Raw genomic sequence first — 12,653 nt, 5'->3', positions numbered from 1 at the left:
CACATAAAATAAAGTCACCTTAATGTGAGAGTTACAATCTGACGGATTATTATATTTCCCCTCTACACCATAAATTGCTCCTATCATGCTCCACTGAAATGAATCCGTCACAACAATTAAATATGGGTACTCCATGAACTAAGTACTCCCATACTGGAGATCTGCAGATTTGAACAATCTCACAACCTCATGGCTGAAGAGCCACTTACATAGCAGACGGTAAATTGTCTGGTATATGCCATTTGGTGCCCATGTACAATATTGCAAACTGCAGTCAATGGCCAATACCTGACAGGGTGAGGTAAGAGTAGGACACTCCTTGGTTGCTGTTGCACAAAGCTTTAGAGCAACTCCCTGGATTATACAAATACAGACCCCTAGATCTGCCAAGGCCAACCTGTAAAGCTATGGATGGGAAGAGATGGGAGCTCTGTACTACAGCTAGGGTGAGGACCCAAATACCAAAATATTGACAGATTATACCATGCAAGAATGAAGATCAGCGTTAAAAAAAACAAAAACAAACCCACACTCCCTATCAGCAGACTTCTCCGATATGTATGGTTGATTGGAGTATTGCCCCTGAATACTATACGTGTCGTCATAAGATGATGTGATCTATTATGAAGTGATACTCATATAACCCTACTCCCACATGATGAAGTCTCCAGCTCAGTCTTCATGGTGTCTCACAGCCACAGACATCAGCATGGAGCTGCATTCCAAGGATGCAGAGAGAGTATGGACAATCCAATTGTCTGATGAAGGTTCTTAATGAACCAAAACGTTACGACATAGGAATTTATGGATTGCGTATAAATAAACCACACTACTTCAAGCTACCAAGTGCCTGAAACTTTTTTTTACCGTCACTTACACTGGTCACCAATTCCCATCAGTGGGCACATATGGTGTATGACTTTCACCGACAAAGGTACAGCACACACTGTACCAGATAGCGACAGTGGACAGGTGACTGTTTTTTTTTCTTTTTTATGTTAAGGTTCACCATCCCAACTTCTTCCCAGACTTTTAAAATTCCTGGACAACCCCTTTAAGCTTTTTTACCCACAATTGCAGCATTGATCATTATGGGATGATTGTGTGCAAAGTACCAATGCATACACATAGAGAACCAAAACTTAGAATGAAAAAAAATGTAAAATATATATATAAATAGACACACATACATGATGAAAAGCATGTGTAATATTATACATATATGCACGTGATCTATCAGTATCCCGTGATCTGCCCTGACCCAGGACATGTCAAGGTGACGTGCCCAGCATTAGACAAGGTGCAGGTACTTACCCTCCAGCAAACAGATGCACCAAGGTGTCTCTCTGGCTCATTCTCTCTCATTCTTCTCCCCTGCAGGCAGAAGGAGGGAGCAGGGTCCCTGGGGAGTCGCCGGGATCCTTGTGCCCGCTGTCTCCGCTCTCTGGTAACCGTGGATGCCCCTGAGTCAGAAGAAGGCAGAGCGGAGGCAGCAGTCAGCACACAGCCCGGAGATGTAGGCCCGCTGGCATGCCACCAAGCAGCAGCCCCTGCACAGCTCAGCTCCTGCGACTACAGGCTGCTCACAACGTGACTTGTCAGTGTATATAAAGGTGTATGGCGCCTGCACAGGCTGTAGCGACCCCTCCGCCCTGACCTCACACACAGCCTGCCCACCAGGGTCCTGCCCGGATCTCTGTCCCCTGCATGCACCGCTCCCCTCTGCCGCCTGCTCCCTCTCTCTCCCTCATGAATATTCAGCGGCCCGACATAAACACAAGCTGATTGGCTGAGGAGCTGTACAGGAAGTGACGTCGGGGCGCAGCTGCCTCACACGTGACTTGGCTCCCGCTAGGATAGATGTGTGAGGAATGTTCAGTGTAATAAGCTTCATCACTGACTGTATGACTACAGGTCCCAGCATGCATTGCCACACACTGGGCGTGGCTAAGGAGAACAGTGGTGTTGGAGGTTCACAGGTCGCAGTCCTATCATGTGACTGTAATGGTGGGAGGCCATGGCTAGGGTATGGGGACTGGCATGAAGACTGTGCTGGCCAAATGCCTGTAAGAGGGGCTCCCCTGACATGTATGTGTTATGGACAGGTGGTCCCCACCACTGCAGGAGGTTGCACCAGGATGGCAGGAGCTCATCCTCCTGTGCCAACATGGATCTACCTCGTACCACAGCTGCCTAGTGCCATGTGCAAAGGTGCACCAGTCACATTCTATAGAAATAGCTTACTGCCCCCTACAGGTTCTTGTGGCTCATAAACCTCTACAACATGGACTATCCTTGGATGCAAACGTTCAATGTACACTTAATATACTGTATAATCTGCAACCCTGGAGATTCCAGACCACAGGGTGCCAGATGTTATGTGCCATATCCTTTTTGTAAAGAGGTTCTGTATCTTTAAATGGACACTTGCTATATATTGTCACTGCAGGCTGTGGAATAAATGTAAAACACCATATGAAGTCTAGAACAGTCTGCTCAGATATATTGACGCAGTAGTACATTTGTGCCAGTCCACTCTCTAGCTGGCCGTAGTAAATCCTTCTGTAGGTAACACTCTAGTTCATGCTTGCAAACCCCACTGAAACATTTGGGAGGTCCCACAAAAAGGGGTGACCTCCTGGCATCCTATAAAAGTGGACAAATCTCCCGGGTTCCCCGGTTCTCTATTATATGTGGAAAGGGCATTTTGTGCCATACTCTATTTTTGTGAAGTGAACATAAATATGCCAGTCAATCCCATTTTTTGTGTTGAGACCGGCACATTGCACGCCCATGTCATGAAATGGGGTAACACAAACCCCAAATGGGGCATTAAAGGATATGGCTACCAGAACATGCTGGGTTAGAAAAGTTGACAAGTATGGTCTAGCATGGGGATGGCATTCTCTTAGCCCACACGTAAGAATAGTGGGGGGATTTATCAAGTCCTGCACTCTAGACTTCCAGCGTCAGGAAGTCACAGAGTTGAACTTGTTGCAATCTCACTCTAGTAGGGCTAGCCATATATATCAGATAAAATTAAAGTTTCTAGTGTATGGCCAATTTCATACAGAAAATTCCCAACATTTGATGACTTTGCAGAAAAACTGACCTCACAAATTCCACTTGAGAGAAATCTCCGCCAGAGGCTCTCAAAGTCTGTCGGTCTTTGTTACCAGCACACCAGCTTGTCTCACGGTAGCTATACTCCGATCTATCATTTTGCACCCCACACATCTGGGCGTTCTGGCATTACACAGGGTTACTGCTGCACTCTACTCACTTCCTCCTTGTCCCTACTAATAAACCTTCCTATTGGTCTCTTAATGCTCAGCAGAACTATGGCTCAGCACTGCGTGCCACTTCATTGCCAAAACATTAGCATTGAGCTATTCCCTGGAGACGCTGAACTGTTGTGGAACAGGAGTATCAGCAGAGCTTAGACGAATCACCTTGTCCTACAGCCCACTGGACATCACCGTGTAGAGTAGGTGCAAATGTATGAACCTGCCGCAGATTTGGGGGCATATTCCACCCCAAATTTTCCTCCCATTGTTTTCAATAGGTGGCTGCGATTGCATCAGGACGCTGAAAAAAATCAGCACCCTGCTCAATCAAATCAAATCGGCTTTATTGGCACGTCCGAATAGATATTTGGCATTGCCAAAGCTAGTAAAGTGTGTGGGGGGGTTGATTTGGGGTATAACAGTCCGTGGAGTCTCATCTTCCTCTTAGTTGGTGGCCGCTATATGGGGGGGGGTGTTGGTTTGGGGTATAACAATCGATCTTGCCGCAGGCTCTGCGGATCGAGAGTCCCTGCTTATTAGACCCATTCATCTAGGCCTTTTCAGCAGAGGAAAGCTGTGATGGAATGCTGATGCAGAGCTATACCACAGCAGAATACAGAGGCAGAAAATGAAGAGGAATTTCTCTTACTTTTCGGCCATGTGAAATTACCGTTTGGCTAAGGCCCCATGTAGCAGGCCACAGCCAAAAAACACTGCAGGAAAAACAGTGGCCGAAACGCATTGCAGTTTGGCCCACAGCGCTTTTCACAGAAGTTTTCCTTTGTAAACTTTCTGCTCCGATTATACCTACAGAAAACACTAGTGTTTCCGTATGTATAATTGACAAGCTGTGATTTACAAAAACGCAATGGTTTTGGAAATCCCAGTATTTCTGTATTTTTCCGCAATTTGTGCGTAGGATTTGCTAATATTTGCAGGGACTGTAAAGCACCGCAATTTTTGCCACAGAAAACTGCAGACTGAATAGTGCTGAATAGTGCTAGGTCTCCACCTCCTTCATTGAACCAGTACAAAGAACTGCTATTTGAGAATGGCTGCCTTCTAACACCAGTTCCCCTGAGGCAGCTGTTGGCAGCTTTCTCTGGCTGTATTAGCTTTGGGGTATCTGATCACTGTGGCTTTAGAAAAGTCCTTAAAAAAGTTTTAAAAAAATCATCCCCTCCTTGACATAAACTTAAAATGTGGTCCCCTTATGATATAAAAATGTCTCTAAGGAGCTTCTGTCTCATGAGACAAGTTGATAAGATATACCATCAGCACCTTATGATTGGTTTCTGGCTGCCGGGGCTCCCACCAATGCCTAGAATAAAGTGGTGCAGTGGAAGATTAAGACAAGTGCCCTTCCCAACTATGTTATATATTGGGTAATAGCAAGACAGCCACAAGTGACTGAGCCTGTGATGCAGTTCTGGCACATTACCAGTTCTATCATGGCTACAAATACTGATTAATGTATTACTGCAGAGTATTAGGACACATGCTAATAACTGGTTGCACTGAATACACAGAGTTTTCCCTTGTAGTTTAGGTTTAGGGAGGACAATTGTGGTTATGTTACATGTAGTGATTATTGTTGTGTAACTGGCCTACATGTGCATTCTTACTTTAATGTTTCCATTATGCTCAGCTATTGTTTTATCAACTTGGCTCCACTTCTTTCAAATTCCATGGCAAAATAGTAAAATAGCATAGTCTACTATTTTATTATTGCCAGTATTGCAAAACCTCCTGATGTATTCCATTACAGTCAATGGTGTAACACCCATTAGGCTTTCAATTCAGTGTGCTAAAAATGATTCTATCAGAAAGAGACGCTTCAGACCGAAACACATACACATGTAACACAGGCACTGATCAATATTTTTTTTTAGCTCTTATCAGGGCTTAGCAACTGAAAGCAATATACAGAGAGGGGAAAAGAAGTGAATAGAGATGTCCGGAGGCAGAGGCTGAGTCATCAGTCCAACCAGAAAGGTGGTCTGTTACCTAGGCAACCAGCTGTAAACTATGAGGAGACGCTTTTAGAGATATCTGGGAAATGGAGCTACATAGGTAAAGCAATGTATTGGGTAAAACACTTTAGTTAACTAACTCTAGGTTCACACTTGTGTTCGGGTTTCCGTTCTTTGGGTCGCTTTTTTTTTCTAAATGTAGAATGTGAGCCCATATAAGGATCACAATGTAAATTTTTTTGTCCTATCAGTATGTCTTTATAGAATGAGAGGAAATCCACGCAAACACGGGGAAAACATACAAACTCCTTGCAGATGTTTTTCCTGGCGGGATTCGAGCCCAGGGCTCCAGTGCTGTAGGGCTAATGACTGAGACACTGTTTTCCCCCAATATTAGAAACTCTTTTAACAAATATGTTTCACGAGAACACATGGGTAACAGAATTTACAAATGATCCTAAAATTTGAACTTCAATTCTTGACTTTTTTTCTCTCTTTTTTTTTTTTTTTACAATAATTGTAATAGATTATTCACGTTCAGTTTCAGGGCACTGTATTATTACATTATGCTGGATATGAGTTGCTGTACGCTGCATGTGTTTTATATCATTCAGAATAAGGTCTGTAGCAAATCATTTAGTCCATACTTATTACAACTAAATTAAATAAGTATTCAATGTACTGTACTTTACCGATGGAACTGTACAACTGTTCACATGAATCTCATCAGAATAGGAATTGCACATTACTATAGTGAGAAGTGCAATGCAAGGGATTGTGAACTTCAGGATTCATATATTTTGCTTAAATATGTTTTTCAAACAGGAAAAGTCTGATTTACCTTTTGTTACTGCAAACTGAGGTCCATATGGAGCAATATTTCAGCAATAAAGAATCATGGGTATGCTCCATGTAAGCAATACAATTCATGGGGGTTGACATCAGTGATAGCTGGTGATAAGCAGCTCCTGTCCTCGGCTGAGAGACTGTACTTGGTAAAATCCCACATCATTGCAGCAAAGGCCTCTGGGAAGGTCGGACATGATGTTAAAGGGAGCGCCCCCTAGTGGGCTGCATGACTGAGGCACTGTCTTCCTATTTACATCATGGAAGACAGATTTGCATATTCTTCCCATGATCCCTCACAGTGGAGCGTCTATGGCTTAATAAGACTCCACACACCTACATGGTGGTCTCTCCTTAAGGAGTGACAATATCCCCTTATTTTCTTCAAAGTGAACCAACTCATTTATTTTACATTCCTGGCAAAGGTTAGCTCATGATGAATTACCAAAAGTGAGAGCAATGGATAGAAAGGGAATGAAACAGCACAGCGTCTCCTGCAGACTTACTTGCTCTTATACTATCACTTGTGTTATATTAGTTCCTAATGCTGGCAAAGCAAAGTAGTAGAACTTAGACTGAGTTTAGACTGAGTTTTTTGCTCTGGAATTTGAAGCGGAGGCCGCCTCAGATTCTGGACAAAAAAAACCGGTAGTTGTGACTGGAAGCCGGTGCAGTGCACCAGTATCCAGTCGCAGCACTCTGCTCCAGATTAGGCCCAAATGAATGGATCTGGTCAGGAGGGAGTGTCTTCAAGCGGAAGTCCGTGGCTGAACCGGCTGCGGCATCCGCCTGAAGAATGAGCATGTTGCTTCTTTTTTTCTGGGAGACGGAACAGACTGCTCGCGGAAAAAAGAAATGACCGGCTCCCATTCATTTCAATGGGAGACGTTTTTTTGGTCAGGATTTTGAGGCGGATTCTGCCTCAAATTCCTGACCAAAAAACTCTGTGTGAACTCAGCCTCAGGGTCCATTCACACGGAGTAACGTGCCGCGTGACCTGGCACGTATACGGCGTGTGAGATTTTGAGTGCCGTAAAAGCTCCCATTGATTTCAATGGGAGCCTGGATCGTATACACCGCGTTATGTTGCGGCCGTGATTTTGCAGGAAAATGGCACTGAATTTGGTGAGGAATCTGCGTCAGATTCAGCACTGAAGTCAATGGGAGGCTTTTTTTTCAGTGATGAATCTGACACGGATTCCACACCAAATTCAGCGCCATTTTCCTCCGTGTGAACGCACCCTTATATGTGAGTGAGAGATAGAGAGTTTGTGTGTGTGGCTTCATACAACTCTTCTATTGTGAAAAATCATCATTTTATTAGTCCAGTCTACTCTATGCTAAATATGTTAGGTGCTGCTGCACTGCTTTTCGGCTTTCTCATACACATTCACCATAAAACTACCATAGGTGTCACTGTTGTACTCAGCCATATGCGTCTGAATTAGACGTGATTTGCTTTCCTAGCACATTAGTACAACAGTTCAGTCACATGATTCAATCCATATCGATCTCCATAAGATGCAGTGCTGAGTGCTGCATTGCATGCTATAGGTTATACTGTAGTAGATCTGTCTGGTATCTTATACCTCTTATTAAAATCTCATGGTTCACTTTACTGTGAGTCACCAAACTGCTAGACAATAGTTCCAGGTTATAAAGCTAACAGTTAAAATGTCATTCACTTTGCAGAGTTCTATGTCATTGTGTTAGTTTGTGGTATTGTCCTTAAAAACCACTAATAATGACGAGACATATTAAATACATCTGATCTTATTAACAGAGCTATCCAAAGAACTAGCATTGACTTTGTATAATCGGCTAGATCTATGTTCTCAGTAGTATTTCAGAGCCAGAGAAATAATGAACAAAGTGAACTCATCTTTTCAACTAATCTTTTGAATGAACTAGATCTTAAGAAACTAATCTCCAAATGAACTAGATTTGCCATGGCTTTTATGAAGAGACACTATTCCATCTGGTTTGCTACTAGTTGGGCCATCCTTTGTTTTTCGAGATGAAAATAATGCTAAAAGCTCTTATCTAAGTTATGTAGGAGCTACCAATACATTTTACTTATTAAACAGATACAGTATGCACTAACATAACCATTATAATATAGGCCAAATAGGTCCTTGAAGAGGTTAAAAGTGAGAACATTTACAATGGAATATGTTGTATGGTGTTCTACATTAATGTAACCTTTTGCTTGGCTAATTTAACAAACTGTATATCACAAATCACAATCTGTTATGGGTTTTGCAGCTTTAAGATTGTATTTTAAAGAAATTTATCACTTTATCTGCTATAACTATGGTACATTAATCCCTGTAATGGTAATTAAAGGAAGCAAAATACCCATTATTGATAAGAAAAACCAATACGTAAGTAGGAAAACAAGGAAAGCCTGGTACTACCATAAAACACTATTATAGTATTATGGAAGTAGTGCGGTAATTACCTAGCTTAGTGGTCTACTTTGCGTATGTGGTTAAAATCTTTTTACCTTTGCTACTAGTATAAAGCCAACATATATACCGGTACTATAAAGTAAACCTTTTACTACAAAATGCAAACATTTTTGTGGTAAAAAAAATGATTTATTCATATAGAGAAAATTAAATCATTAAACAGTTCAGCAAGACAGCAGATCTACTGTCCTGTTCTTGGTCTATAACAAAAATGGCTGGGTCGTTCTGGAAATCTAGTCTACAACTGTGTGTATGTCAGTGAGGCTAAGAATAAGGACCTTTGATGTGGGTTGTTATAGAAAGCTGTCTAAAGCTGTGTTTATGTTGGTGAGGCTAAAAATGAAGGACCTGCAAGCTGTCATTGGCTAATACAGGTCTTCTTATGTGATATGGAGGAAGGCCGAGTGTGAATACACCGTGTGAACTCAGCCTAAAGCATACTGAGACTATTCATGTTTGGGGTTCCGTTTCATCAAAGGGATTGGGCTCCCTCACAATTTTGCCTATACAATGAATAAAAAACTCAATCGATAAAGAAAGGTATCCAATGGTGTAACTAGCAAAGACTGGGCCCCATAGCAAACTTTTGACCTGGGCCCCCTAACCCTATATGACAGCAACCCCTTTCCTGTCCCACACATGGTATAATGCCGCATATACACATACTACAATGTCCCAAAGTGGCCTCCAGATAGTATAACATCTCATAGCGGCCTCTCCACACAATATACTATTCCATAGCGGCCTCTCCACACAGTATACTATTCCATAGCGGCCTCTCCACACAATATACTATTCCATAGCAGCCCCTCGACACAGTATACTATTCCATAGCGGCCTCTCCACACAATATACTATTCCATAGCAGCCCCTCCACACAGTATACTATTCCATAGCAGCCCCTCCACACAGTATACTATTCCATAGCAGCCTCTCCACACAATATACTATTCCATAGCAGCCCCTCCACACAGTATACTATTCCATAGCGGCCTCTCCACACAATATACTATTCCATAGCGGCCCTCCACACAGTATAATGTCCCGATAGTATAATGGAATTCCGATCCTGATCGCTCAACCCTATTCATGATCCATTAAAGACATATAAAAATTGTCTGAAATATTTAGAGACATCTCAGGAACTGTGTGTGAGTGTTAGGAAGTGATGAAGGACTCCCAACACAAAAAGGGGAGAGAAATAATTTTATTTATATAGCGCCAACATATTCTGGAGCACTTTACAAATTAGAGGGCACATGAATAGACAATATTAGAGATTATAATGTAACAAGATAATATATCAAACAATAGGAGTGAGGTCCTTGGTCACAAGAGCTTACAGTCTATGAGGAAATAGGGGTGAGAGGGTTTGTGTGGTTCAATAATCCAGCCATCTTTTAATACGCATTTCCTACTGTGTCAAGTGAAATTCTTGCTGTCAAGAATGAAGGGACAACATTTTTTAAAGTTGTTGTAATATGTGTGAGATGTTTTCATTTTTAATGAGAGTATGTTAGAAAAACTTCTATATTGCATAAAAGCTATACTTTGGAAACTTTTTTTTTTTGCCAGCCAACCTCTATAATCAACCTAAGAGGCCTTATTCAGAAGCCTTTGGTTATTTTGGACCATTTACCACTTGTGTCTCCAGCTTGATTTGAAATGTTGGGATGTCAGTATACTGTAGGAATGCCAGCTCATTTGGCAGACGATGTGAAGATGCTACTACCGGCACCACTGTTAACTTGATAGTATCTGCAGATCCAATGGTCTGTAATAATGAAAGAAAATTCTGAGTTTAAAAGTGCATTTTTGAGATTCATTGCTATAAAAAGAAGAGAGAAAATGAAATTTGCTGATCATGTGGGATTTGCAGTTGTAAATTATGCACTGGAGGATAGAACATGCGCAGCATTCATGAAAAGATCTATTTATGTTCCATAACTGTGGGAATATACAGTAGAAGGCAAACTACTAATGCCAAAGAATGGGGTCATTGTCCATAATAGATGATAGAATGCAAACAATTATGATAAGACTGAGTAGCCTTTTTTTCTACAGTCTCTTTGGACTAATGTACAGTACATTATCAAATTTTCAATTAACTCTCCTAATCACAAAATAAGATATACTTTCAGAAATATGTGTAGAGCCAACGTTTTCATTCACATTATATAGTCATGAGACTATACAATGTACAATGCCTTCAGAGGGGGTTCAGACTGCTGCTTTTCCCCTCAGTTTGTTAAGCCAGGTACACGATTGTATCTAGACACTGATCTTGAAAGGGTCCAAATATTTACTGCGGCATTTACGGTTCTGAAGAATACATTCACTTCTATTACACTTGCATGGAAGACGTTAGGAACCATTTGGGCTCTTACAAAGTGGCCACTTACCATATAGCACATGGAGGAAAGGACCCTATAAGAGAGTTATCCAAAAACCAGATGGTCACTTTGACAGTTTCATCATAGAGTTGAGAAAACCTTCCAGAGAGAAAACCATCTCTTCAGGACTCCATGAAGTTATGGTAAAGGGTGCAAAATGAAAGGCACCTCTTAGTAAAAGACATTCTAGCCTGCTTGGATTTGCCCAAAGACTCATAAAGAACTCTCAGTCATGAGGAGCAACTTTCTCTGGGACCTTTGGCCTTTGGGGGGTGCCACTTACCTATATCCGGACGTCACGTCCTGGCATTGACGTATCGTGTAGCGCCCCATAGAGGTTAAAGCAGAAGCAGGCCTGGACAGGAACAGTGGTCAGTCAGTAGAAAATATCAGCCATTACCTGTTGAACTAATCCAGTAGGTAATAGTCTAATGTGTCACTGTATGGGGAACCTAAAAGGGGGCAATATATGGTGGCCAGTAAAGGGGGGCAATATATGGACACTGTGCTTTTTGAATACGTGACTAGACAGGTGAATTATAGACTACTATTAGAGATGAGCGAACAGTAAAATGTTCGAGGTTCGATATTCGTTTCGAGTAGCCCCTCAATATTCGACTACTCTAATCGAATATCGAACCCTATTATAGTCTATGGGGGGAAAATGCTCGTTTCAGGGGTAGGCAACATTCGATCAAATTATACTTACCAAGTCCACGAGTGAGGGTCGGGCTGGATCCTCCGAGAAGTCTTCTCTGTGCAGCGTCCCCGCGGCATCTTCCAGCTCTGAATTCACTCTGCCAGGTATCGGGCCTGGGCAGAGCCGACTGCGCATGCCCGCACTACAAGCGGATATGCGCAGTCGGCTCTGCCCAGGCCCAATGCCTGGCAGAGTGAATTCAGAGCCGGAAGATGCCGCGGGGAAGCTGCACGGAGAAGACTTGTAAAGGTAGGAGAAGAACAAGCGTTGATTGGCCGACTGTATAGCATTTGGCCAATCAATGCTGGTTCTGCATCGAACTTTTCCATTCGAATAGCGAGTGGTACTCGATCAAGTACGAGTATTTCGAATACCGTAGTATTCCATCGAATACCTACTCGATCGAGTACTACTCGCTCATTTCTAACTACTATCTGTACAGCTTGTGCTTTATCCTATTATTCTTCCTTGGCTTAAAGCATAGATATATTAAATATAAAATTGGATATAGTGACAATAATGCTTTAATCTTTTTCCTGGGATTACATGGTCATCATGTTCTTGCTCAGTACATATATGCTTGTCTCAATCCTGTATTTTATTTCTTATCTCTGTGTTCCGGACACAAAGCCATCAGTTGTGGTCATAGGTTGTTTTTGGATGGTGTGCTCGACTTCATATAGACAGACCTTGACTAGAGAACATTTCCTTTTATCAAATACTCTTTAATAATTCTTAGAATTTGTTCTCTACTGGGTTATTTTTATTAAAGTATCTTACATATTTAGTCTTCTACAACCAAAAATAATCATCTTGCCACTGCTTTATAATGTAAGCTGAGCAAATCATATGCAATTGCATTAAGCAGTTGAAAAGTTATGTAGCGTGGTGGCAAAACAAACCAATACTGCAACATTTTTACTGTATATTGGACTAGTAGCACACTCACTGGTACTCTATAGTAGAAACTCATATAGCTTTCT

General features: G+C 41.9%; 1 protein-coding gene across 1 annotated transcript in view; it reads right to left on the bottom strand.

Annotated features, from left to right (window-relative positions):
• SLC25A36 (solute carrier family 25 member 36) overlaps positions 1 to 1,756 on the bottom strand; it is a 43,089-nt gene extending 41,333 nt beyond the window's left edge. Inside the window, exon 1 of the mRNA XM_075268874.1 lies at positions 1,315 to 1,756. Coding sequence (XP_075124975.1) covers positions 1,315 to 1,355 — 41 coding nt within the window. The 5' untranslated portion in view covers positions 1,356 to 1,756. The remainder of the gene's footprint in view (positions 1 to 1,314) is intronic.
• Between the last annotated feature and the right edge of the window lie 10,897 nt (positions 1,757 to 12,653).

This window comes from Leptodactylus fuscus, chromosome 3 (genome assembly GCF_031893055.1).
Source record: "Leptodactylus fuscus isolate aLepFus1 chromosome 3, aLepFus1.hap2, whole genome shotgun sequence".
Taxonomy (NCBI): Eukaryota; Metazoa; Chordata; class Amphibia; order Anura; family Leptodactylidae; genus Leptodactylus; species Leptodactylus fuscus.
Note: the sequence above shows the minus strand (reverse complement) of the source record. Positions and strands in the feature narration are given on the sequence as shown.